Below are 27,901 nucleotides of genomic sequence, written 5' to 3' on the forward strand. Positions count from 1 at the left end.
TTCTCGCATTTCCGTTCGTCGCAGCATTCCGCCGTTGTCGTGTTTTTCCAAAACGCTACGCTACGTTTAATTCCCAAAGAACATAACCGTGTGTGGCAGAGTAATTTGCAAAAACTAATAGCTACACCACATAACGGCAGCTAACGGAGAACTTTGAGTCGAAAGCAGCAGCAGCAGCAGCAGCAACAGCAAAGCCCGAAAGTTTCAGTTTCTGGATTATAACGGTTTCCCCACTCAGTCAGGACCAACTGTAAAGGAACACCCCCCTCGAATCCAAAACCGAATACGCCGCGCAGCCCTCCGCCCGCTCCACTCCAAGAACTCGAAAAACAGCTGTCGAGGAATCGCCTGATTTCTAGGTATGTACAAAAAATGGCAGCCGCAGGAATAAAACAGCCCCTGTTCCCATGTGTGTGTGCGTGCGCGTGCTGGTGTGCTGAAGAGAAAATGAAAACGAAATTTTCGCTGGACAAAAAGTGAATTTCTAACGAAACAAACAAAAAGCTGAAAAAACGGAAAAGTGTGCAAAAAATATTAGGAGAAAAATGGTTAGATCAAGCGTCTCCAAGTGATCAGTCGCGAAGTCGGCTAAAAATACGAATTACTAAGCTCGCACTTGCCCTCCAGTGCTTTTGACCTTTAGGACCCTTCAAAGTGTTGTTCCACACCAAACGCCCCCCAAAACAGCAGTTCCTGCTGCGCTGAGACACCAAATTACACGCTAATTGCAAGTCGTGGATGGTGGGGCAGCTGGTGGAGAAGGTCCAAGTCCCCGGACTTCTCGCGTCTGGCGTTGTAAGGAGTGCTCCATATAGGGGCTTCGCGATAGGGTTTCCCCTTCTAATTGCCACGAAGGAGCTGTTTTATTTCTACGATTTCCCCGGCAGACAAGGGCAACTCGATCCTTTTGCAAATATATGAGTTCCATATCGGAAATCCTTCCTCAATATTTCCTTTATAAATTTGCCGAATGACATTTTTCCGACCCCAAACCTTCTGAAATGACAAATCCAATGATTTCCTGGTTGCGTGTGGCAATTTCATTATTTTACAACCATGCTAACTGCACAGCCATTAAGACAGTTACTAAAAATTAAATTTGAAATTGCTTGTAATACGAAAATGGGGCTATCTGCGTTTTTAGCTAAAGTCAACCAATAGAAAAACAAATATTATAAATTTTACTTTGAAATTACATTTGAAATTATATTCAAAATTACATTGGAAATTACGGTGATAACTGAAATAAATGTGTGAAAAAATTGTGTGCTTAAATACGATATAAAATGCTAGTTAAATTCCTTAAGCAAAATAATTATTAATTAAATAAATGCCAAAAAGCTGAAAGTGAGTTATCAAGCGATCGCTTTGCATAAAACAACAACACCCAGCAAGCCATAAAGACGGCCACACTCCCCGATCCCCAATCTCCAATCCCCCAACCAAAAAAACAAACAAGAATCGTGCGATTGTGTGATTGGAAAATTTCGAGTGTCTGGCTAATCTTTATCGGCTAATAGAGTCGTCGCTTCCTGAAGAACACGCGTCCGCCGGCGATCAAACATTTCCGATTCAGGTGCACAGTCGTATGAGTAGGCAGTGCTGCCTTATCAGCCTTAACACTACCATTCCGTTTCGGAATCACCCCATGGCCCAGTCCCAGTCAGAGTCAGTTTCGCAATCCCAATCAGAGTCATTATCATCTTGTTCATGAACTTGAAGCGTCACACCGAGATTCGTTGTGGGTTGGGGATGTGGGTTTTGGGTTTGGGGCAGGGGCTGTGCTGTGCTGACGCGTACAGAAGTACTTTGGGCCCCAATCGATGGCTGCGAGAATGGAGCCGAGTGCATAAACAAACAGTGTGGAGTGGAAAAGGGAGGGCTATGTTTGTCGCCCGTGTTTACCTATCCAATGACGCAACTTTCGCTATATGCTATATGGCCTGATGATGGAGGTAGATCGATTGCGGGCGGAGGCGGGGGCGGGGGCCATCGATAAATCAATAGGCGCTAGCTTAATTGCTGTAAAAGGATAGTTCTCACCGTCGGATTTTGCAAGTCTATCCATCGGTAGACCAAGCGATCTGGAGAGACTATGAAAATAATACTTCAATGAACTTGAGAAATCACGCCACCTTATCTCACTAAACAAATGGTACACGCGTCGAGCTCGTGTGTCTGTGTGTGTGTTTGTGTTTGTGTGTGTATGTACACACATGGCGGTGGGGACTTTTGGGGCTGCGACTTGACTATATGCCGCTCTCTTTGGCTCCCACCACCGATTCGGATGCCGATTACAATAGCAAAACATAAACATAGAAGTCTGGTCGAGCCAACGGCCGTTTGATAGATAAGCTAGCTGAGTCGCACGACTTTTACCGGCAGTTTGTAGTGGCTACACGCGGAGAAATGGATGTGTCATTTGCAAATGCTTCCCGTATTTATATGGTTCCATATATACATATATGATTAATAACATTTGAATTTAGAAGAAAATCATGGCTGTACAGCGAATCACAACGATTTGCGTTGCATTTTGTTCTCAGTGTACTGCCTATTTCTGTTGTGTTGCTGACCGCTCATGTTCTCGTTCTTCCTCTTCTAACGACGCTTTCGGCTTCCCCAGATTTCAGCTTAAACCCACTCCGCCAGCTCCGCTCATTATATAGTTTCCCTTCTTTTGTTGAATCATTCGATTTTGCACATCGTACGAGTTTCTCGGCGAATAAGAAAGCAGCTTGCCGTTTGCAGTCGCTCGGTGTGAGTGTGTGCGGCCTATGTTAACGCGAATGGTGTTGCACTGTTAACGAGGCTGCCACAAGTTGCTGTTAACGGTCAGCTCCAGTCGCTGGCTTCAAAGCGGCAAGCCGCCCATAACAAATAATGCCGTGTGCCGGTATATGCGCGGTCAAAGCTCCGGCGGCGCGGCATCACCTGATTTGCAATTTGTACACCAACTTTCCACCAGCTGAACATTCAAACAGAAAAAAAAAGCGAATGGCCCGGCATCCCGCTCCAGAGAGCGAAAGCTCTGCGGTTGCGGGTGGCAGCGAGCTTTTGCCGTGTTAACTTAACAGCGAGGGGTGGCAGACAAGTTACAGCTGCGGCAGAATGATCACAATTTCAAAATATTGAATACACCAAATGACTTGTAATAACAAACTCTTTCCTTCCCTCTTTTCCCATTACAGCCCCTACAACTAAACCTGTTGCAAGCCGTGGACCAGCCGCATCCTGTTGCTTTTAAGCCCAACAATTGCAGCACCCATCAGCCCCAACATTCCCCCAGCACCCAAAACAACGGAAAGAGCGCTCGCGCCAATCGCCGCCGACGCCGCAGACGCAACAAGCAGCAGCAGAATTCGCAGCAACCTGACGCCTTCCGGGATACCGACGCGCAGCTAACACCGAGCACCTCCTCGTCCACCCCGCACTCTGCACCCAACGATAGACAGGACCAACTGAATTCCCACTTCAATCCCAAATCAATCAACATGCCCGCCCGATTCGCCGAGGAAGTCATCACCGCTGAGCCCGCACAGCGTGCCGCCCCCCAATTGGACCTGGGTGGTGGTCACTATGTGCCCCGCCAGCAGCACCTCAACGATGAGGTCGCCATCACCGGTTTCTCTGGCCGTCTGCCTGAGAGCTCCACCATCGAGGAGTTCAAGCAGAACCTTTTCGATGGCGTTGACATGGTCAACGATGATCCCCGCCGCTGGGAGCGTGGTAAGATCAACTACCAAAGCAGTTCTCATAAAGAATAGCTTTCTTTTCAGTAGTTACTAACTAATGGGTTACCTTCATTGCAGGTCTGTACGGACTTCCCGACAGGATTGGCAAGCTCAAGGAGAGCGATCTGGAGAACTTCGACCAGCAGTTCTTTGGTGTGCACCAAAAGCAGGCAGAGTGCATGGACCCACTGCTGCGCATGCTGCTGGAGCTCACCCATGAGGCCATCATTGATGCTGGTCTAAATCCAAGTGATCTGCGTGGATCCCGCACTGGTGTGTACATCGGTGTGTCCAATTCGGAGACTGAGCAGCACTGGTGCAGCGATGCCGACCGCGTGAACGGCTACGGCTTGACGGGATGTGCCCGTGCCATGTTTGCCAACCGCATCTCCTTCACCTTTGATTTCAAGGGACCCAGCTACAGCATTGACACCGCTTGCTCCAGTTCTCTGTACGCCTTGGAGCAGGCCTTCTCCGACATGCGCGAGGGAAAGGTCGACAATGCCCTGGTCGCCGGAGCTGGTCTGATCCTCAAGCCCACCATGTCGCTGCAGTTCAAGCGACTGAACATGTTGAGCCCGGACGGCAGCTGCAAGGCCTTCGATGAGTCTGGCAATGGATACGTCCGTTCCGATGGTTGTGTGGTGCTGCTCCTGCAGCGCACCTCGGCAGCCAGGCGTGTGTATGCCTCCATCCTCAATGTGCGCACCAACACGGATGGTTTCAAGGAGCAGGGCATCACCTACCCTATTGGCAAGATGCAAAATCGTTTAATCCGCGAGACCTACGAGGAGATTGGTCTTAACCCCGCCGATGTGGTTTACGTGGAGGCCCACGGTACCGGTACCAAGGTGGGCGATCCCCAGGAGGTGAACTCCATCACTGACTTTTTCTGCAAGGACCGTACGACCCCTCTGCTGATTGGCTCGGTCAAGTCCAACATGGGTCACTCGGAGCCCGCTTCTGGTGTCTGCTCTGTGGCCAAGATCCTGATCGCCATGGAGGAGGGCGTCATTCCTGGCAACTTGCACTATAACAAGCCCAACCCCGATCTTTATGGACTCGTTGACGGACGTCTTAAGGTGGTCGACAAGAATCTGCCTTGGAACGGAGGCATCATCGGCCTGAACTCCTTCGGTTTCGGAGGAGCCAACGCTCACGTTATCTTGAAATCGAACCCCAAACCCAAGGCTTTGACCCCCAAGGATGGAGCACTGAAAGTTGTCCTCGCCTCTGGACGCACCTTTGAGGCTGTGGAGCAGTTGCTCGAGTCCGCATCCACTAATGCCGATGACGATGAGTATCTGCAACTGATCAACGAGATCCACTCGAAGGCTATTCCGAATCACTTCTTCCGTGGCTACGGAGTGGTGAGCAGCAAGGGCACCCACCAGCGTGAGGTGATCGAGTCTAACGACGACAAGCGCCCTATTTGGTACATCTACTCCGGCATGGGCAGCCAGTGGGCTAGCATGGCCAAGGATCTGATGCAGATCGAAGCCTTCGCCAAGACCATTCAGAGGTGTGCCGATGTCTTGAAGCCCGAGGGAGTGGATCTAATCGATGTCCTCACCCGCTCCACAGACAAGAGCTTCGAAAACATTCTGAACTCCTTCATCTCGATCGCTGCCATGCAGGTGGCTCTTACGGATTTGCTCAGCTCTTTGGGCATTCACCCCGACGGAATTGTGGGTCACTCTGTGGGAGAGCTCGGATGCGCCTACGCAGATGGCTGCTTCACCCCCGAGCAGACCGTGCTGGCTGCTTACTGGCGAGGAAAGAGCATTCTGGACACCCAACTGGCCAAGGGCAAGATGGCCGCTGTGGGTTTGAGCTGGGAAGATGCGCACAGCCGTGTGCCCAGCGATTGCTTCCCGGTGTGCCACAACAGCGAGGACAACTGCACCATCTCCGGCCCGGAGCCTTCCATTGAGGCTCTGGTCGCTAAGCTGAATGCGGAGGGAGTGTTTGCCAAGGCAGTGAACTCCTCCGGCTACGCTTTCCACAGCAAGTACATCGCTGAGGCTGGCCCCAAGCTACGCAAGAGCCTGGAGAAGATCATCCCCAACGCCAAGAATCGTACCGCCCGCTGGATCAGTACCAGCATCCCAGAATCCGCTTGGAACACGCCTGTGGCCAAGCAATCCTCGGCCGCCTACCACGTCAACAATCTGCTGTCGCCGGTGCTCTTCCACGAGGCTCTTCAGCACGTGCCCAAGAACGCCATTTCCGTGGAGATTGCTCCCCACGGCCTGCTGCAGGCAATCCTCAAGCGCGCCCTGGGTCCTGATGCCACCAATCTGAGCTTGGTGAAGCGCGGCCACGAGAACAACGTTGAGTTCTTCCTCACCAATGTGGGCAAACTCTTCGCCGCCGGTGCCCAACCCCAGGTACTCACTTTGGTGCGTCCTATTAGCTACCCAGTGGGTCGCGGTACCCCCATGTTGAACTCCAAGGTCGGATGGGACCACACCCAGAAGTGGCTGGTGGCCAAGTTCGGCAAGGAAACTTCTTCCGGTGAGACCATCGTGGAAGTCGATCTCTCCAAGGAGGATGATGCTTTCCTGGCGGGACACACGATCGACGGACGTATTCTCTTCCCGGCCACCGGCTACATGACCCTGGCTTGGCAGACATTCGCCAAGATGCAGGGCAGTGAGTTCCACAAGACCCCGGTGGTAATGGAGAACCTCGTGTTCCACCGCGCCACTATTCTGAACAAGAACGCAGTGGTCAAGTTTGGCATTAACTTCTTTGATGGAACTGGCGCTTTTGAGATTTGCGAGAGCGGTAGCTTGGCGGTTTCTGGAAAAATCACCATTCCCGAGTCCATTGACAACGAGGAGCTGCCTCTGGAGGAGCAAACCCCCAGCGCTGTTGCCAAGGAGCTTGGCACCAACGATGTGTACAAGGAGTTGCGTCTGCGAGGCTACGACTACGCTGGAATTTTCCGCGGCATTGTTCGTTCCGACACGGTGGCCTCCACCGGAAAGCTTCAATGGGTGGACAACTGGATTAGCTTCATGGACACCATGCTGCAGTTCAGTATCCTGAGCAAGAACCTTCGTGAGCTGTACCTGCCCACTCGCATCGAGCGAGCGGTGATTAATCCCGCCAAGCACTTCGAGTTGCTGAGCGCCCTCACCAAGGAGGAACAGGTGGAGACTGGACTACCTGTGCAGTGGTACAGCGACATTAACGTGATCAAGAGTGCAGGCGTGGAGCTGCGCGGCCTGAAGGCCAATCTCGCCCAACGTCGTCCTGGCACACAGGCTCCTCCCACTTTGGAGCGCTACCAGTTTGTGCCCAACAACAACACCACGGATTTGAACGAGAACTCTGAGAAGGCTCGCCTCCAGGCTTTGGATGTGGCCATCCAGGTGATCATCGAGAACTCCAGCGGAGCCGTTAAGCTAAAGGGCGTGGAACTGGCCAACGGACGCAACCCCGACGTGTTGGTTGCCAACCGTCTGCTGCAGATTATCGAGGGTGAGCCTGTGCTCACTGGTGATGTGGCTGTGGTCACATCGAACAACAATGAGGAGACCATAACCGCCGCCCTAGGAGACTCTGGTGTACGTGTGGTATCTAAGGATGTGCTGAAGGAACCGGTAGAGCAGAACTGTCACTTCGTCTTTGGCATCGACGTCCTTTCCCGCCCGGACACCAAAACCCTGGAGAACTCCATTGCCAGCATTCGTGAGAACGGCTTCCTGATCCTTGAGGAGACGCTGCCCACTTACACCAAGACAGGCCGTGCCCTGCTGACTAAATTTGGATTCGTTGCCGTTCAGGAACAGAGCCTGGGAGCCACCCGAGTCCTGATCCTCGCCCGCAAGGCTGTTGATCTCAAGAGCCGTAAGTCCGTTGTGGTTGTGGCCACCGAGCAGAACTTCAACTGGGTGGATGATTTGAAGGCCGCTCTGGCTACTGCCACCACTGAGGAGCAGTATGTGTACGTGGTGTGCCAGGGAGAGGAACTGTTTGGAGCCGTGGGTCTGATGACCTGCATCAAGAACGAGAATGGCGGCAAACTGGCTCGCCTCGTTTTCGTGCAAGATGCCAAGGCTGAGAAGTTCTCCCTCACATCGACCCTTTACCGCCAGCAGCTGGAGAAGGATCTTATCTCGAACGTGCTGAAGAACGGCGCCTGGGGCACTTTCCGTCACCTGAAACTGGAGACCCAGCAGGCCACACTCCAAGTGGAGCACGCCTATGTAAACGCTCTGGTCAAGGGTGATCTTGCTTCGCTCAAGTGGATCGAGGCTGCCCAGGCTGATACCGCTGCAACTGTCGACAAGAACCTGGAAACTTGCACCGTCTACTATGCGCCCATCAACTTCCGCGACGTTATGTTGACCTCTGGTAAACTGGCCGCGGATGCTTTGCCGGGAGATCTGGCTGAGCAAGATTGTGTGCTGGGTCTGGAGTTCGCTGGACGCGATACCCAGGGTCGTCGTGTGATGGCCATGGTGCCGGCCAAATCACTGGCCACCACCTGCGTAGCCAGCAAGCGCATGATGTGGCAGATCCCTGAGAAGTGGACCATGGAAGAGGCCTCGACCGTTCCTTGCGTCTACTCCACCGTCTACTACGCTCTGGTTGTGCGAGGACAGATGAAGAAGGGTGAGAAGATCCTCATTCACGCTGGCTCCGGCGGAGTTGGTCAGGCGGCCATCTCTGTGGCTCTGGCCCATGGACTGACCGTGTTCACCACGGTGGGCAGCAAGGAAAAGCGTGAGTTCCTGCTGAAGCGATTCCCCAAACTGCAGGAGCGCAACATCGGCAACTCCCGAGACACCTCCTTCGAGCAGTTGGTCCTTCGCGAGACCAAGGGACGTGGAGTCGATCTGGTGCTGAACTCGCTCTCTGAGGAGAAACTGCAGGCCTCGATCCGCTGCCTGGGTCTGAATGGACGCTTCCTGGAGATTGGCAAATTCGATTTGAGCAACAACAGCCCACTCGGAATGTCCGTTTTCCTCAAGAACACCTCCTTCCACGGCATTTTGCTGGACAGTGTGATGGAGGGCGAGGAGGAGATGCAAAACCAGGTTGTCTCCCTGGTCGCAGAGGGCATCAAGACCGGAGCCGTTGTACCCCTTCCCACCTCGGTGTTTAACGACCAGCAGGTGGAGCAGGCCTTCCGTTTCATGGCCTCCGGCAAGCACATTGGCAAGGTCGTGATCAAGGTTCGTGATGAGGAGGCTGGCAAGAAGGCGCTGCAGCCCAAGGCGCGCCTGATCAACGCCATTCCACGCACCTACATGCACCCGGAAAAGAGTTACATCCTGGTTGGAGGTCTTGGAGGATTCGGTCTGGAGCTGACCAACTGGTTGGTGACCCGTGGAGCCCGCTACATTGTGCTGACCTCTCGTTCTGGTGTTAAGACCGGTTACCAGGGTCTGATGATCCGCCGATGGCAGGAACGTGGCGTCAAGGTGGTGATTGATACCAGTGATGTGACCACCGCCGCTGGAGCCAAAAAGCTGCTGGAGAACAGCAACAAATTGGCTTTGGTCGGAGGCATCTTCAACCTGGCCGCTGTTCTTCGCGATGCATTGATCGAGGATCAGACCGCCAAGGACTTCAAGACAGTGGCTGACCCCAAGGTGACGGCCACCAAGTACCTGGATCAGTACTCTCGCGCTATCTGCACAGAGCTGGACTACTTTATCTGCTTCTCCAGTGTTTCCTGCGGTCGTGGTAACATTGGTCAGACCAACTACGGATTGGCCAACTCCGCGATGGAGCGAATTTGCGAGCAGCGCCAGGTGAGCGGATTCCCGGGCACCGCCATCCAGTGGGGAGCCATTGGTGACACCGGTCTGGTCCTGGAGAACTTGGGTGACAACGACACCGTGATTGGAGGAACCCTGCCCCAGAGGATGCCCTCTTGCCTGCAGACCATCGACCTGTTCCTACAACAGCCCCATCCCGTGGTTGCCTCCATGGTTGTGGCCGAGAAGCGCAAGTCGGATCAGTCGGCTGGAGTCAGCCTAATTGCCACCATTGCCAACATCCTTGGTCTCCGGGACACCAAGAATATCCAGGACGGTGCATCGCTTGCTGATCTCGGAATGGATTCTCTGATGAGCGCTGAGATCAAACAGACATTGGAGCGAAACTTTGACATTGTTCTGTCCGCCCAGGAGATCCGTCAGCTCACCTTCGGAGCTCTCAAGGCCATGGATGGTGGAGCTGAAGTGAAGCCAGCTGCAGCTGCTCCCGCTGCCGCCGCTGGAGCCACAGAGGTAACCATCACCTCTGGAGGATCCTCGCGCACAGCCAGTCCCATGGGCGATGGAACGCAGGTGGTGTTCACCACCTCCCTCATTCCCACTGAGGCAATTGTACAACTGGAGACAAAGGCACCTGCGAACAGCACACAGAGCCCCATCTTCTTTATTTCCCCGATCGAGGGCTTCGCTTCCGCATTGGAGCCGCTGGCCAAGCGATTGGAGGTGCCCGCCTATGGACTGCAGTTCACGGAAGCCGTGCCCTCCGATTCCCTGGAATCGGCAGCCAAGTTCTTCATCAAGCAACTGCGCACCGTCCAGCCAAAGGGTCCGTACAAACTAGCCGGATACTCCTTCGGCTGCCTGCTCACCTACGTGATGGCCGGTATTCTGGAAGAGACCAACGAGGTGGCCAATGTGATCATGTTGGACGGAGCCCCATCCTACGTCAACTGGTACACGAGCAGCTTCAAGCAGCGTTACACTGACGGCACCAACGCCGACAACGACAACCAGAGCTACGGTTTGGCCTACTTTGGAATCGTGCTGGCCAACATTGACTACAAGGCGGTAAGTAGCTAAACTTAATATGGCAATAGTGCGAATTGTAATTAAAAATTAATTTTATACAGCTGGTGCGTCTGCTACTGGTGATCCCCACATGGGAGGAGAAACTCGAGAGGTTCGCCGAGCTGATGAGCAATGAGATCACTCAGCCCGTGGAAACGGTAAGAACATAAAGGCTCCCGCAATGACAGATCACAATTTACTAAATGCCTTTCACGCCAACTTACAGATCAAGAAATCCGCCACTCTGTTCTACAAGAAACTGGAGCTGTCCGATGGCTACCAGCCCACTCTGAAGCTCAAGTCGAGCGTGACCTTGGTCAAGCCCACAGACAACTCTGCCAAGCTGGACGAGGACTATCGCCTTAAGGAGGTGAGTTTGTGCACAACCCATAAGAAGCACGCAAATTCTAAATGGTCATTTGTATTCGTAGGTCTGCACAAAGCCCGTGGAAGTACACACTGTTGAGGGCAACCACCGCACCTTCCTCATCGAGGATAAGTCCCTGAAGACCATCCAGAGCATACTGAAGCGTCTGTTCAACTAGGCTAGAAAGAGGATTAGCATTAGAGTTGTGGATATGGCAAAGCACAACTACCCACACGATCATCACCCTCTCACCGTCACTCACATCCAATACTCGGGTTCTATGCACCATGTGGAACCACGGAATACATCGACACCTAGTTAGCATACTTAGTGAATGAATTTACGTTGTTGAGCTGCAAGGAAATGCTCGCCCAATCCCAGTTACGCACAGCTAGAAGAGATCGGATCGGCGTCGATCGGATTAAGTCTGCCTAACTGCTGTCTTGCAGGGCTGTAGGCTTTGGTCCAAAATTTAGTCTACAGTCGCTGCGATTCCGGGCAGTTGAAATGATGCAAGATGAAAGAGAGCCCGGTCCATAACACTTAACGCTTTGTGCACCGTACAATTCAGTACCCGACATTCCTTGAGAGCTAGGCGGCACCAGACGTCCCAACTTACCAAATATAAATTTTATGCTCTATCTATAATGTATGTCGCATAATATAGTTTTATTGCCTAGTTGTAAGCCTACAGTTTGTAGTCGCGCATGTAATGAATTTCATTCCTCGAACTAACCCAAGAAGGAGACTACAACATTCGTTATCTCTCTTGATGTATAAAATAATCGCCCCAAAAATTATCACTCATGAATATTGTGGATATTAAAATTACACCATACTAAAGAATAAAAAAAAAATAAATAACGAATGCCGTTTTATTTATTAGTTTTAGCAAAATTCCAAAGATTAGCCAGATGACGTGGTTCATTCCCAAGCCCCCCTCCAAGATGAAAAAGTGGATGCATTTTTGAAACAATTACTTATTTATTTAAGGGTTTTGAAATTATTTAGCAAAAAATATTTATAGTGGTTTTTTAACTGTACCATTTTACTTATTTTCTCTTGAAACTTTTTTCTGACAGTTTCCGCACCGTCTCTTACAGAATATTCATTTTGATGGGTGTCGGGAGCTCTTAGTATCTCACACATAATATAAAATAACATACTTAAAAGTTAATGACAATGCTGCATGTTACAAAGTTAGCGTATCCAGAACCTATACATATAAAACTCGCATATTTCGGACACAATTCAATGATAACAAAATAAAAACGTAACATAAACTAATGTAGTTAGGCTAGAACTAATATACATATAAATCATTCCGTACGAACTAATTGATTTCAATTTCTTTCATTCGCCCTACGCTTTCATAAGACATTAAAGACTAAATAATAAATACATATATAAAACACAAAATTAAAGCTTAGCTCGGTCGGCGATGCAGCTTCAGACCTCTGACACTCTAATTGGTACATTATAATATAGGCGTGGCAGGGGGCGGATACCTCCCCTGGTCCACAAATAGCGGGCATTAGGTTTTCAATTAAGGACATCGAGTGAGTTGTATATTTGAGCTCAAGAGAGGTTAGTATCTGGGTTGGATCGAGTAACATGTCCGACATCGGCGATTGCGAGTTGCGGTTAGAATACAATATCAATATCGCTAGTCATACAAATACTTATAGTGTGTGGTATAGTAATAAGTTGCTTGGTTTTATGCAAATATTCATACTGTTTCATCTAAATGCTACCCATTACTGTTTTCTGTGTAGTTTGAAACTGTTTTAAATACGCATCTATGCGCTCTAAACTTTGTTTAGCTTTGTGTGTGGCTTCGATCCTCGTCCGTGCCGGTTTAAAAAAGTTCTTCCCTCATTTATGTTTTTCAATTCCCCCCAGTTGCTGTGACGGCTCCGCTTGCTGTGCTCGACTAATTGTTAGATTATTAATATATTTTATGAGCGCCTTCTATGAGCTACCATACTGCTAAATGCAATTATTTACACAATCATTTCAGTTAAGAACGTACGAATTAGCATTATATATTTTTGTGTATCTTCATAATTTCCGCACGGGTCTATAGAAGTGAAAACGCTAAGCTATGCTTCCGACTATGACTTGCACCTTCGCCGCAAGGGCCCGACACCTACTCCCTTATTATTTTGTTTTACAAATTGGTTTTAGCGCTTTAGAAGCTATCATCGCTGTCGCTGTGCTCCGGCTGCTCCTCCCCCACGATCAGTTCATCCTGATCCTCCTCAATGTCCTCACTCTCATAAGCCTCTTCAGCCGCCTCGGCGATCTGGTCGACGTGCTCCTCGTAGGCAGCATGTCATGCCAGTCCGTTGATATCGGCGGCGTCCTCTGACCAGCTTACCTCCATGGGGGTGCAGGGCAGAGCTTCCTCGATGGACATGCGGGATGGTGGTTGCTTTGGCCTCTTGGATAGGGATCCGCCCGATGCTGTGCTGGAGGCGGATGAGCTGCGCATTATGTCCTCGGATGAGGCCGAACAGCTCTCGTCCTCCGAGTTAGCACCGGAGACCATAGCCTCGCCGGCGGACTCCTGAATTTCCTGGAACTTCTTTGCCTCGCTGGACATTAGCTTCATGGTGGAGCTGCGCGGACGCATCTCTATTCCCGCGGCTTGCGGTGAACTGGAGCACAGTGGAATATCCTCGGGCCAGTCGGCCAGGTTCAACTCGTCTTGTTGCTTCTTCCTTTGGCCAGACGATTCGCACACAGCCGAGCTAGAGGCGGAGGCTTTGATGCACATCGATTGGGAGCGAGCCCTGGACAGAGGACGACCCTCAGACTCCGCGGAATTACAGCTGCTTCGCAGAAGTGCCGTGGCCGACATGCTCTGACTCAGGGGATTGGGATGAGCAGGGGAAGAACCGCCATTTGTGGCCGACCCATTGGAGTGGCCATTGCTCACCGATGTTTGCCTTCGCTGGATGGGGCACCGCTCGTTGTTGCTTCGCAATGAGCCCGCCCTGCGCACAATCTTTGATGTGCCCTTGAACGACTCATCGTCGATCTCTAGCGTCCAGCTGACGGAATCATTTCGTTCAATCATTCCCTTCATCACTGGGGAAGTGGGCGAGGAGGTGGTCACAGCGATCTCCAGACCACTGCGGCCAAGGCTGCATCGGCTGTGGTTAGATAGGCTGATGTCGTGGGAACCAGTGGAAAGATCTAGCAATTTAGACTCAGCCGACTGTAGCTGCATGGATTTCTGCTTAAGGTGGTACTGTAGCTCCTCTTTGTCATAGGTCAGCCGCGTGCGCTTGATGCTCTCATATTTGTAGGCCTTCTGAAGTTCCTCCATCTTTTGCTGTATTTCCCTGAAAGAGATGAAATTTTGGTTAGTTTGCACTCAAGTGGCGGTGAATTGGGAATCTTTATTGACTCAAAAGTAAACATCTATCTTGCTACTTACTTCTCCTTTTCGGTCTTGGCCTCCAGTTCGGTGCGCAGCATCTCGTTTTGGGCCTCCAAAAGAGCCACGCGGTTACTCAGTTTCAGCCGCTCCTCGCTCTCATGAATCAGATCCGCCTTGGCCTTGCTGAGGGCAGAGATCTCCGCCTGCTTGAGCTCAAGCACGCAGCGCAGGCTGTCGGCCTCGCTGGTCAGGCGATTGAGTTCGGCGGATGCGTTGTCCGGCAGACTGATGCAGGGACTGCGGCGCTGTGAGGATGTGCGCAGCACAGAGATTTCGTCCTGGGACAACGCCAGCCGATCCCTCAAGTCGCGTTCGTTGTGCTCCTTGTTGGCCTTCAGGGTGTTCAGCTCCTTGGTGAGGCTCTTGACCCGATCGATCAGATCCTGCTCCCGCTGATTGGCCTCGGACAGCCGGGCGGCGTGAACGTTCTCCTTGCGAATTAGCTTCTCGCGGTGCCTCTGCTCCTCGGCCTCCACCTGCTGAAGACGTGTCTGCAGCTCCTGGATCTTCTGCTCGGCCGTGCGCAGATAGTCCTGTTTCAGTGCGAGTTTGTGGGAGACCTCCATGCTGTAGGCCTCCTGCGCCTGTTTGCTCTCCTCCTCCTTGGCACGCAGTTGGGACTCCAGTTCGCAGAACCTTTGCTTGGCAAGCATTTGCACCTCCAATACTTTCTCTTCAGCTGTAAAGCAAAACGGGATTCATTAGCCGTCTTTCGTAAGAACATAAAGATTCAAAGTACCCACCTTGCTTCAGTTCAGTGCGATGCAGATGATCCCTCTCCTGCTGCTGCTGCACCCACTCAACGTCCTTGGCGTGCAGATCCTCGCGTAGCCGATCGCAATCCCTTTGCGTCTGCTGTAGCAGCGAAATGGTCTCCTCCAGCGTTCCCTTGGTCCGGGCGCATTGCTCTTTGGTCTCCTTGCAGGCAAACGCATCCAGCTGTAATCCGAAAAAGAAACAAACAACCACGGTTAGAGTCGCTATAAATCCAGCTATAAAATCGGAGTTCTTGCAGGTAGCCTCTTTGGGTAATTAAAAAGAAATTTTTGCATCTCGATCTCGAGAGTTTGCGCGGAAGTCGCACAAAGGCAAATTGTTGAGTGGCAATGTCTTTGAGCCAGGGAAATTCCGCGGGAAGACAATGGCTTGAGGGTCTCGTTCGAGAGGTTTGTATCACGGTCAAAGATTGCCGGGGAAATCCCGCTCAATAAATTTGTACAACTTTCAATTTGATGGTTGTATGTTATATCCACTATATGCCAAGCATACCTGTTGCTGTTCGAACGCCTGAGCAAAGTTAAAGTTATCCGTAAAAGTAGTGGCAGTCGGAGTGCTGGGCACCGTCCAACTGATGAGATCGATGTCCAGGTCCATGGTCTGTGCCGATAGATTCTCGCTGGTGAACTCAAAATTGTCAAACATTTTGCCTTCGTTCTGCGCGCAGAGTTGTGTGTTGAACACGAATACTTGTAGTAGACTGATGGCCCATTTTGGCCAGCATCCGCTTTTATAGCAGAGATCACCAGGTAGTGAGAGATCAGGGAAATGGACAGCGGAGGAGGACTTCCGCAGGTAGCGAGGGATCAAACAAACATCCCCGGATATGGCCAGCAAAATATTTACAAGGGATTCCGAGGCAGACGGACCAAGTAAAAATGCGCTTCTAAAAACATGCTGGGAAAAGGGTGAAGGGTTTCGGCATTCCTGCTCCAGCAGGAACAGAAAAAACTGAGCCATGCAATGAGTTGGTGGGTGTAGCCCTGTTGGTGGGCCACGCCCTGCCCGACCGAGGATTTCCAGGGCGGATCCACCCAAAGGGCTTAGCGATCGCTGGCCAACTTCATGTGGTTTGGGATCAACCCACCGAGAACATTGGTCACGCGTCCGCCAGCTGAAGGCGGTAAGCAATTTTCCGTTTTTGGGGCGTCCAGAGGGCACTTCAATTCCGCCGTAATGGCGCGCACCTTCTCTGCAACACTTTGGGTGGATGCGTGTCGAAGTTTCGGAGCGCCTCAAAGTATCTCGTAGTGGATTTAATGGAAACGACTCTCAAGTGCCTGTCACAAATGCGATTCAGCTATTGCAAATCGCAATTTGCACAGGAGCTTAGTTACCACTTGAATTGGCAAATTATCGAAGGAACTGAGTTGGTTTTTTCTTTACATTTCAATGGGATATCATGCACATCAGTAAACTCTTTGAATTGTGTTTTTTAAGATAGAAATCCCATGTGCGCGATAATTTCCCAAATTATTATTTAGCTGGTTTTAAATTGCCACGAACGATTGCAGTGGTCGCCAGTTGCCAGTCGCCTAGCCAAATCTGATCCCCAAATTAAGAGTGGCCGACCAGCGGTTGCAAATTGCCTCGACCACGCCTGCCGTCGCCTTCGCCGCCGTCGATCCCGTCCAGCAAATTAATAGCCATCATGTGGCTGTCCCCGGCGAAATCTCTGTCTCGGCCGAAATCTCAATGTCGCGATGGGTGACAGCCAGCGTAGATTGTGGATGGCCAGTCGACGACAGCGACATTTACCTGACAAGGACGTGTTCGCAATTAAAGTGTTGAAATTAGTGACTTGCCGCCGTGAAACTGCCTCGACTCGACTGGATTTAATCCTTTTGCCAGCAGTTGAGGCAATTTCACGTAGCGCACTTTGTAATTTATGGATTTAAAGCAATGCCAATGGTCCTTCGCATTTACTAACGCATCGTAAAAACCTAATAAAAGTGCACGCGAGCGTAGTCCTTGTGCAAACGATGTAATGTCCTTGTACCTCTACCTTGCTTCCTCGGTTTTCACACCGAACTGTGAAATCTCTCGCTGGATCACATCTAAATAAATATTTGTGTTGCAACTATTGCAACATCAGTTTAGGCTTTTAGTGGGAAAATATTGCGCGATTGCCGCGTTCCCTGGAAAATTTCCATCCGGCCAAACAAATCCAAATCCCCTGCATGTTTGCATTTGCGGCCTGGCCGGTAGCCGCCGCGTCCAACAAGTTAGCCAAATATTGTGGTGTGCTCTCCCTTCCGTAATTCCCCCTAATAACACGGGGTTTGTTTTTTCGAAACGTGCCTTAAACAAACACAATAACTATGTAAATATGCAAATTGCTTTCGCACGGAAAGGGTTTAAGTAATTTATTCTATACCACTTAGAGGTTTGTCTTTTTATGACATAGCTAAACATTTCACATGTGAAATAAGAGCACCATTAAAATATACCTTTACTTGGATAAAGAATGGCTTAAAGGTTATTCGCAGCTGCAGAATTAAATGCTTTAAATTCCTTTCTTCCTACTTTGCAACTTCCTGCAAATTCCCCCAGCTCAAGGTGCAAAAATTCCGACAACAGCTTAAGGGATTCTCGAATTTTTCCCCACATTAATGACTTTCCTTTCAAAAAAAAAAGAAAAGTGAAGAGAATCGTTCGCAAATGGCCAACGCCAATGACATCAATACAATGGCCGCAGGAATTATCTTTCATTCTGTGTGCATTGTGTCACTCTCAGCTTGCGTAAGACCGGCTAAATCGGTTGATTTTCCAGCTGAAACAGCAGCAGCTTGGTCCTGCAATTGTTTCCATTATCCTGACAGCATTCTGCATGTGCATGTGTTGCATGTGTTGCCCCGAAGACAATGGCCATACGCAATTGTCGGCATTTTTGGTAACACACTAAGGTGGCTTGGGGAAATGTGTAGCTGCAGAATATCTGATGTACCGACAAGTTCCGACAAATCGGAATTTGGCCATTTCTACCTAAATCAATTGTGGTCGAAAAGTCAGCAGACAAACATCATCATAAATCGATTTATGATGTACCCATACTCGTACTCGTATATGCAAATGTTAAAATAATGTTTTTCGCGTTTGTCGCCGATTTTTATTGCCTTGTTATTGTTGGTTAAGTGAGGACTGCCTGCAAACTAACAGGTAAAATGCACAAAAAAGCCTGCCTAAGCCGTATGTTTCCACATCCTTTAATATTTCAAGCGGAAATCTTGCCAAAACTCACACGTATAGCAGCGAATCCCCCGTTTTGTTCCATCAGAATCCTTTACACCGAAAAATGGCCAACAATTAATTGAATAGCTGCTTCGTGGACCAAGTTGAATGTGCCACCACCTCACACCCTTTCATTTTCCACCAGAGAAAGGCTTCCACACAAAGCCAAAGGGACGGGTGCGGAATTGAGGGACTGGGGATTTTTCCAACTTTTGTTCGACAATTTCCATATAGTTTTTAATTAGTGCAAACACAAAAAGTGCACCCACATCCCCGGCTCAGTTTTCAGGGGCTCGGCTTAGCCGGCACTGACACAATTAAACAAAATTAGCTCAACTTTAAGCGTAGCTTAAGGCAAATTTCTCAAACAATGCGACGGCCTGTGAAACAATTCGGGAATTATTAGAGCAGGTGATCCCGAGCCCGATCCCGATCCGAGGCGACCGATGCGATCCGATGCACATGTGCCTGGCAATTACAATGGGCTGGGAAAAGTGTCTATACCGGCATCTATTCGATTTTCGCCTTGAAAGGGCTACACGGATACGGGATATAAATCCCTGGCGCCTGTTTTCTGCAGCAAATCCCCTCACTGATCCTTCAGCACTCGCTACTTCTTACTCGCTACTCCTTACTCGCTACTCGTTACTCGCTACTCCTTAGTTGCTACTCCTTACTCGCTACACCTTACTCGCTACTCGTTACTCGCTACTCCTTAGTTGCTACTTGCTTGTTTAACACTCACCTCTTGGGACATGAACTGCACCATTACGGCGAGGCCCAGAATCTGGCGGTGCTCCTCCTTCCGCTCGAACTGGCTGTCCTGGAAGAACTTGGCCAGACGGGCACAGTCCAGCACTCCGTTCTCCGCGAACGGTTTGAGGGCGGGATACTGGGCTGCTATGTCTACGCGGGGCGTGGCCAGCATCGTCGTCGTGCTGAGCGAATTTCTGAGTTCGTCGGGCAAGGACAAGGCGTTTGGCTGGTTTTCAAATATATGTATAAAAATAATGAGCATTGTGAATATTCTATGCTTTTCAAATCTCCAAATGACCCAACTATACACTTTTTGTTTTTCTCGCTAACTAAAAACGTATATATCTAGGATTTAATTACCTCATTTGCAGTGGTGAAAGTAGCTTCCTGGACCGCGACACTGGCCTCTGGGTCCTGTGGATTGACCAGCGGATCCTGCTGCTCCTCGCATCTCTTCAACTTGGCCTCCGTCTCACATGGCAACTCATTTCCGATGGACGAACGTTTCGAGTCCCGCGCCATCGGCGGAGTGGGACATCCGCTGGCGGATTGTCCATTGTTCAGCTCCTGGAGTTCGGTTTGATCCACGCCAGAGCGCAGGGATTCTGGAAAGGAGCAAAAAATAACAAAGTCAGCAGTGCTTTATTTCTAACGACAAACCATTTTATGAAATCGAAAGTGCCATTTATTATCAAATTGTAACCCAGCAAATCCCCAGGATTACGCAAGCTTCGCGTGGCGAAAGTCTGCGCTCATCAACTGGCAGATGAAAATCTAGCTAGCTGTTGTGAAGATGAGCTAACGATGATGAGCTAACCGTGATTCACCCAGCTGTGGCTCCAACACGCTTCTGCAGGCCAACAGAAAAAAATTACATGAGTAATTGCTTCGTGGCCGCAAAGAGGCAAAACAAAAAAAACCGCAATGAGAGTACTTTTCTTTTTGCATAATTCCATTGACTGAAGGGAAAGCTATATATCTAGGTGTAAGTCGCGCCACGCCCTCGCGTCACCAGCTAATGCCACTTTGGGCCAGAGGCGGGCCATCAGCCCATCAGCCCATCATCCCATCATCAATTACCTGATAGTCATTGCTCCTCGCATCGGGGGGCCGTCAATAAGAGAGGATGCGTGGCCAATTTTTGGCCAACAAATTGGCCTTGACAAGCCTTCAGTTGGGGGGGATATACACAGGTATATGACATGGAGAGTGGAAAGGGGAGGAAGTTCAGCCACCCCGCCATGATCAAACCATCGATCAGGCAGCTCGACTGCCTGGCCATAACTTGGCCCGATTTCCTTACAAGCTCCACACGCCGTCTGCCCGATTCCAAATCGAAGCTGTGGCCAAACCCAAACTTTACGGCATGGATATGGATGTATATGTACATATATCCGATGTGCGGCCATAATCAACCGTTGACGGTTTTATGTTACCGCATAAATTTATAGCCAGAGTCGCGCATACAAAGTTGTCAATGTTTGCACATGTTTGCTATGCTGGCATCGCAATTGCGCGCAGCGAAAGCAAATTTGTAAGCCTTCCGGAGTTGTCGTCAAGATCATTACCCCGGGATGTATGTTTAACTATGGAAAGTAAATTAACTGGTCGTGAAATGGTATCACAGTTGAGATTTGATTTATATTCTATGTTTTCCCCGAAAGAAATACCAGTTCTGCACATAAATCCAAACCTGCTGCTTCAGGAAATTAATTAATGCTGTAAACTAATGAACAAATTAGTCGCAGACAACCAGCAAAGTGGCTAAAATGATGGCGTTCGATTTTAGCCCCTTTAATTGATTGTGCAATGTTTACCAAATGAACAAGCCACTGAAACTGTAAAGCTAACGAAACCCGATTCGCCTGAAATGCATGTGTTATGTTTGGCAAATCGAAGCATAAATTATAGGAGCGCTGCTGGCTTTCAACATTTCAAATGACATTTTGATTTGCGCAAAGACAAGTTGGACATTATGTAGACATTAGTGAGGCAGCACTGAAATTGGATTTTCCCATTGACTGATTTTCCCTGAATGTCTCAAAGAACATATTTAATAATTATTAATGGGAGACCTTCAGCGTCACCTGGTGGACCTCATCCTCCTCGACTTTGAAATATCTCAATGACACACGACTGCAACAAGTCTGGCACACGACTTTTGAAGAAGATCGCAAGTCAGGGGACATTTCTCATGGCAATTAGGCGATTAAGTGACATTAGCTACGACCAATTAATTGCAAGGCCGAGAAAATTGGCCTCTCTCGCAGTCCTGTTGCGGATTTTCCCCTGATTGCAAACGGAATATTCTCACGGCCCTGTTTTGTCCCTGAAGAATCGCAACAAGTTGGATGGCATATCTGCCGAGTGAACCAGACCCCTGATGGCGATGGGTCTGCATTTTATGGCTGTGAAACCGACCACCTCAGTAGTTATATGGCCGGAATCTATGCTTTCCCGTTCGCAATCCCATTTCCCAGCCCATTTCGCACTTGGATTTTTATGGGTCTCGGAAAAACTCAGCAGCGGGTGATTTCATTCAGAAATTCTTCGTCCTGCTCGGTTTTTTCCTTTGCTCGGTTGACATGGGCGCGTGGAATTTCCCAAATACCGTCGACAATTTGGTGTGAATGAGTGTGATTGTTTTTGAAACAGGTTCGTATGAGGTTTTGGTTACTTGTAGTCGGATAAAGGGTGTAGTTGCACAAAGGCTATCAACTTTAGTTTTAAATGATTTAATTTAACTATTATATGCTGTCATCCCTCTGTTGCCTAGTCTTTCATCACGTTTGTTAGACTTCATGGAATACTGTCTCTTGTGGAGATAGGCAAATTACATACTGCCTGCGAAAGCCAATAGAAAGTGTTGGTGGCTTTCCACCATCAGCACTGACATCCACATCCACCACCAGGTGTGGAAAACTCTCCCCCACCCAAGATCAATCAACAGAGATTCGGAGTTGGTGTCGGTGTCTCCAGGAGGGTTCGCATTCGGTCAGCCGAGCTCATAATGACGGTTTGGGCTGGGATTTGAGTTTCAGTTTGGGTTTCGGTTCGCCAAAACGCGCCATGTGTCGAGGTAAATGCGAATGTGAATGCGATGCGATGCTGTGCACAGTGGGCACACTGTGTGTGACACTGAACGCTGTGTGTACAGTGGGACTGCGGGACTGTGGGACGTACCTGCAGCACTGGGCGATGGAAAATAATTGAAATTCCGAAATATCTTATTTGGCATTAGGCAGCTGCTGCTGTTGCTGCTGCTGCTGCTGTTGCTGTCGCCTTTTTAGCGGATATTTTTTTGATTTTGGAAAACTCAGCTCGGACAGCAGAGCAACAGCAACAATGACAGCAACAACAACCTGTCTTAACCCATGGCGACCCACAAAAACATGTCCAATGAAAATGCGCGTAATTAAAACGAACAACAGCCAGTCGAAACTGGCAACTGGCAACGGGCAAACTGGCATTTCAATTAGCTGCGTTTAGGAGAAGCGAAAAAAAGCAGCCAAAATCACTTTACTTCACTTCACTCGACCGTCTGTAAATGTAACTTTGTATCTGTTTTATTTCACAGTGTTTTCAGATGAGGGGGTAAAGGGTTTGCAGGGGTGCGTAGCGAAATAGACAACGCTTTAATAGCAATTTAACAACAAATTGTTTTAGCAACGAGACAGAAGCACTTTCAGTGGGCGAGAGTCAAGTGCCTGGCAGCGATTTTGTGCAAATTACTCGGCATAGTTGAGCTAAATATGTTATGTAGAAGTATATCTCAAGTGTGCATGCGATTCATTAACGAAAAAACATGGAACATTCCAAGGATCCCAATAGCTAAAAGCTTTTCATAATTGATTAAAGGAAATGACACACTATGTAGGCCTATATCGAATCACACAATAGATGCTTTTGTATACCAAGAGTTCTTCAAAGATTTGTATTGTATTAATTGAAATATACAACTGACAAGTTCTGGCTGCTGCTATAGATTTATAATTAATGCACATTTTACAAGCCGGAAGAGCCATCAGCATTCAAAGAACCGAACTTTACACTGCCCCCAAATAAATTCGAAAACAACAGATGAGCACGCCATTCAAATCGCCTTTCACCGACCCTTAATGAGACAAAATGTAAACAGTATTTGCACTAAATTATGCTTTGTGCCAACCAATTTGTTTGCTTGAAAATCAGGAACAGCAGCTGGGCCGCTGTAAACAACTCCCCATAAACAGTGGATAGGAATTAAGGGTGTAATAGGGCCAGTGGAAGATCTTTTCATACATATATCTATATATATGCATATAGAGAGACGATCGATTTCTGCAGAATGTCAATCAGACAGAGTCTGAAGGCAGATCATCGCTTCAAACTGCCCACAATGTCGGCGGTGATGAAAGACGCATATCAAGGGATTTATGGCACATCAGGGCATGGATTTCTTATTTCATCCATAATGGCTGAATAATGTATTTAATTCTCGTTTGTAGTTCATGAGTTTCACTCGGCAAGGTCGCCCAGTCGTCGCTTGGCGCATTTCCATTTAACATTTTATTTTCCTATCTTTTCTCGGCGGCTAAATAAGCCTTTAAAACACTTTTCGTTTTTGGCTCAAGTTCTAATGATTATTTTTAGATAAGTTGTGCACGAAAACATTGGCCATTCTGCCTTCGCAAGCCAAAAAAACACAACAAAGAGCGCAAAGTAGACTAAATCAGTGCAGTATATACCCAATGTCTAATTAATCATTACATGACCGAGTGTGCGTTTAATATCAAACTTTTACTACGCATATATCATCGGCTTATATATGATGATTTCAGATTAGTTTGCGGTTGCCATACGAATGAAAATATTAACCAAAGTCACACGATAGAAGAGACGACAGGAAAAAGCTTCATGACTGGAAAGCAAATGAGTAAGTCAAAGAAATAGGCATTGAAATGGTTTGAAAAGCGGAATACCCTGGGCATTAATAAAATGCTGTGACACAGTACTTTGTTAATACAAAATTCGAATTTATATTCGTATACATAATACTGCTAGCAAAATGTTCATTTTCTGTTTTTGCTACAGGGTAGAATTAATTGTTTATGCCAAACTCATGTTTGTGCCGTGGCCAAAGTTCTAGGCCAGACATCAAAAATTGTACATGTGCTTTTTGGTTTCCGTTGTGTTGCTTTTAATATTCGACGGCCTTTTTTATTTATTTTGCACAACATTTATTTTGCTGATATACAAACATAAAGTGCATTGAAAAATGGATGAATGAGAAAAACGGAAATTGCGACGCAATTCGGAAAATGTCAACAAATCTAACGTAGATATTTTCATCAACTTTTATAGCGACAATTTTGTAATTGTCCTTCTGTTTTCCATAAGGAAAACTTAAATAATAATCTAGTTCTGTTTAAATTTTATTGTGGGAATTTAATTTAGATTTAATTAAACGCAGAACGCATTGGTTATATAAATTACTGGCTGTTATTTTGGTTTTGTTTCCCATGAGTATAATTTATTTTCCATGAGTAAATTTTGGAAAACATTTTAACAGTTTCACATATTTTGAAAGGCAATTTAGTTTCAGGCGCATGATACTTTCCTCCATTTCCAAGCTAAATTAAAGCATTCCCTTATCAATTTGAAATCCCTGGACCGGCTTACCGCCAATTCCCTCGTCCTCATAATCGCAGTGCACAAACAAATCTGCGTTGACAGCTCTATCGGATGCTCCACCACATCCATCGGATGCACCACCTCCAGCGGATCCATCTCCACCCACATTGCAGAGGGCCATCATGGTGCTTCCGCTCTATTTGCCTTAATTCCGCACTGGGATTTCAATTAATGAACGCGGAGCTGCCATGGCGAATGGATCGATTTTAATTGGCGACACTTGGGGACCTCGTTAATGAGGCCGAACCCTTTGACTGGGATTTCCAGGCACTGTTTTCACCGCAATCACATTTTCCACTTCCGATTTCCCATGCTCGGCGTACGCACGACATATAAAAAATATTAACCGCCGGTGAAAATTGTGATTAATCGAACAACGACGATGAGCGACACGATAGCGCAAACTTCTAGCATAAACTGTTAGTGAATTTAATTCAAACGAAAGAGGCGCGCATTTCTCGTTGTCGTTGTTTCTTCGTTGTTCATCGTCGATCTTCGTTGTTCGCCGTTGCTGATCGCTCGGCACGCAGTTGTTGCTAATTTGGGGCTGATTTCACCATGTGGTGGATTATGGGATCCCACAAATGGCGCACAAGTACACAGCGAAAAAACTCGGACGCCAAATTGAACTTAGGAAAGAGTTTCACTCACGCGAAGAAAAATTGTAGTAAGAATAGTACACTTAATATTTTGAGAAATCTATTTTTAATAAAGAAATTAAAAAAGATATTTTACTTTTTCTCTATTATTTTTCTAGTGTACTTCATGTACATGTACGCCTTGCATTAATGAACAAAAATCATCCATAATTAAAAGAGACACAAAACCAAACTGTGACGTCAGCCAAACTGAGGAGACTGAGGCCTAACATAGTGAATTATTATCATACTCAGTGAATGGAGAGCTCTCCATTGGTGACAAAAGCAGTTGAGGATGGCGCAGTGCATCACTGGGGGTCACGTAATTGCCATAGCAGGCGCACAAAACGACCGGGCCACGCGGCGTATGAGCAATGCTTAATTAATTTTTGTTCGTTTTGCTTACAGAAGCCAAAAGACTGGGCGACTGGACGACTGGACGACTGCTGGTTAATTAATGACCCAATATAAATCAAAATTTAATGCCGCAAAATCATGGCAGCTGCTGTTGTTGTTTCACAGAAGAAGCGTGGGCGGCGGTTCACGCAATAAGTTAAATACGTTAAGTAAAGGCATGGCCCAGTGAACTTGTCAACAAGTGTTAATTGCACTGCCATCGGCAGACACAACGTACACAGAGCGAAAAGCCCGGCACTTTGCACGTCGTTCTGTGCGTAATTCAATAGAAAAGTCGCTGGCACAGTTTATTATCTAGGGTCTGTTCGCATTTATTTGGCCCGCCGACTGCCGAGCCATTCGCAAAGCACTACGACGCGACAAATTGGCCAGAGAATCAAATGGAAATGGGGGGAATGACAGACCGGAGTAATGGGGAAAGACTTTGGATGGGGAACACGAAGTTATTAAATTATCCACGCACAAATTTCAAATTATAACGCGCAAATGGAAGTTGGGCAGCGTGGCGAATCGTTGGAAATTTTTGCGAAACTAGAAAAACCATAAAGCGTGTGTGTTAGAAAATCACAATTATAAAGCCATTAAGTATTTAATTAATACAACTAATTAATAAACGTGTTAATAGCTTTCAAAGTAATGGAAAAATATCCTTAATGGACTAAATGGCTAACTGAATGTGTGTGTGGCAGACAATTCAGAACTGGAATGCACTTTACCCACTTTCAAGCTTATTGCAATCTAGTAGTCCCCTTTTAATTGTCCCTAAAACCCATTTCATATCGATTAATGTCTTTAAAAAAGCTGCAACAGGCGCATGGCCTTAATTATAGCGGCTATCGGGGCAATCTTGGCCAGAAGAAAGGCAAGTTCAATGCTTATCTGTGGCAATTAAATGGCATTGCGCATACGCCCCGTGGCCGCCGCTTGACAACTTGGCCGTTGGCCAAAAATCGAGACCGAAAGCCATGGATCAATCAAGTGGCGGTCTCTTTCTCCCTGAACTCTCCTTTCCCTACTCTCCCCTCGCCAACGCCAGTGGCAACAATTTGTTGCGCTTCGTTGGCCAGAAGCCGCCACTTGGATGCAGACTTCTTTGGTTTATTTTCTGCCTGCACTTGACTCCATTAAAGAAGGCATGTGGTCACAGTTTGGTAGCGCCAAAAAGCGCAACCGCACCGTTAATGAGCGCAGCAGCTATGATTTAATTGCCTTGCCTTGCGGCATAATTCACTCCGTTCGCCATCTCTTTTCGATTTATTAATTCACTTCGGGCAATGAAAACATATAAAAGCCCAGGGAAAACGCATCATAAATGCTTCGCAGTTTGGCAGGCACTGTAAACAGAGTGCGTATAACAGTGGAGCCTCTCTGCGACGCACTGCGCATGTCCTGGCGCTGCGGCTGTCATATATCTCATACACAATGAGTGTCAGTGTGTCACACAACAAACACACAAGTGAAAAAGTACATTATGCAATTTTTATGCTGAGCCAAGCGACAGAGAGAGAAAGTTTTGAATACTTTTTTTTTGTTGGGGTAGCTCGTCGCCGATGAGTCATCATCATCATCATCAACGGGGTAGTTAGTAGGGGTTTCTTGAGATACCAGCCAAAAACTGGCTGTATAATCAGAGACATCTTAGTAGGCGCCTTCTAAAAAATCGATACTGGTCCATGGCCAAGAAGAGGAGTCAACCGGCCAGCTTGCGGTTTTTACATTTCTTGTTGCGCCTTCAGATGGCGAGACATGCGCAGAGTAATCCTCAATGTTTTCATGTAAAAGTGTTAGGAAACATAAATACTAAATGGCCTTTACCAATCAGTTAGTGTATCACAAATGGCAACACATTCTGCATTCTAAGGGTAGCCTACAGAGCCAAGAAATGACAGCGAAAGTATTGAACTGCAGAAGTAGACACAAACACGCAGTATACTACGATATGTAATGCACTTACTATTATGCAAAGTATAATAGAAATAAGGATATCAATACCTAACGATCGCGTTCAACAAGAAACCATCAAAACTTTTGTCAAATCACCCTTTTTTGCCTTG

The 27,901-nt window shown here is 48.0% G+C and overlaps 2 protein-coding genes across 9 annotated transcripts in view; one reads left to right on the forward strand and one right to left on the reverse strand.

Moving 5' to 3' along the window:
- Positions 1–3,191: 3,191 nt before the first annotated feature.
- LOC6526675 (fatty acid synthase) lies at positions 3,192–11,771 on the forward strand. Its single transcript, XM_002087745.4, has 5 exons — positions 3,192–3,729; positions 3,813–10,540; positions 10,603–10,698; positions 10,767–10,910; positions 10,972–11,771. Exons 1-5 carry the CDS (start codon positions 3,495–3,497, stop codon positions 11,083–11,085), a joined length of 7,317 nt encoding a protein of 2,438 aa, XP_002087781.2. The 5' UTR covers positions 3,192–3,494; the 3' UTR covers positions 11,086–11,771.
- Positions 11,772–12,921: 1,150 nt separating this feature from the next.
- LOC6526677 (mucin-17) overlaps positions 12,922–27,901 on the reverse strand; it is a 72,231-nt gene continuing 57,251 nt past the window's right edge. For 5 of the 8 annotated variants that reach the window (XM_002087747.4, XM_039371214.2, XM_039371215.2 and 2 more), the window contains 5 exons: positions 19,480–19,724; positions 19,109–19,345; positions 15,099–15,294; positions 14,353–15,034; positions 12,922–14,257 (listed from right to left, as the gene is read on the reverse strand). In XM_002087747.4, coding sequence (XP_002087783.3) covers positions 13,243–14,257; positions 14,353–15,034; positions 15,099–15,294; positions 19,109–19,345; positions 19,480–19,724 — 2,375 coding nt within the window. In that variant the 3' untranslated portion in view covers positions 12,922–13,242. Of the gene's footprint in view, positions 14,258–14,352; positions 15,035–15,098; positions 15,295–15,624; positions 15,800–19,108; positions 19,346–19,479; positions 19,725–24,780; positions 24,932–27,901 lie in introns of those variants that run through there. The other 3 variants (XM_039371217.2, XM_039371212.2, XM_039371218.2) reach the window with 3 other exon arrangements.

The sequence above is a fragment of the Drosophila yakuba genome, chromosome 2L (genome assembly GCF_016746365.2).
Source record: "Drosophila yakuba strain Tai18E2 chromosome 2L, Prin_Dyak_Tai18E2_2.1, whole genome shotgun sequence".
NCBI lineage: Eukaryota > Metazoa > Arthropoda > Insecta > Diptera > Drosophilidae > Drosophila > Drosophila yakuba.

Bases quoted from the DNA above. Each gene is read 5' to 3' on its own strand.
- LOC6526675 (XM_002087745.4), top strand. From the start codon at position 3,495: ATGCCCGCCCGATTCGCCGAGGAAGTCATCACCGCTGAGCCCGCACAG. The intron at 3,730-3,812 runs GTAAGATCAACT...CCTTCATTGCAG, and splicing joins TCCCCGCCGCTGGGAGCGTG to GTCTGTACGGACTTCCCGAC. The intron at 10,911-10,971 runs GTGAGTTTGTGC...TTGTATTCGTAG, and splicing joins AGGACTATCGCCTTAAGGAG to GTCTGCACAAAGCCCGTGGA.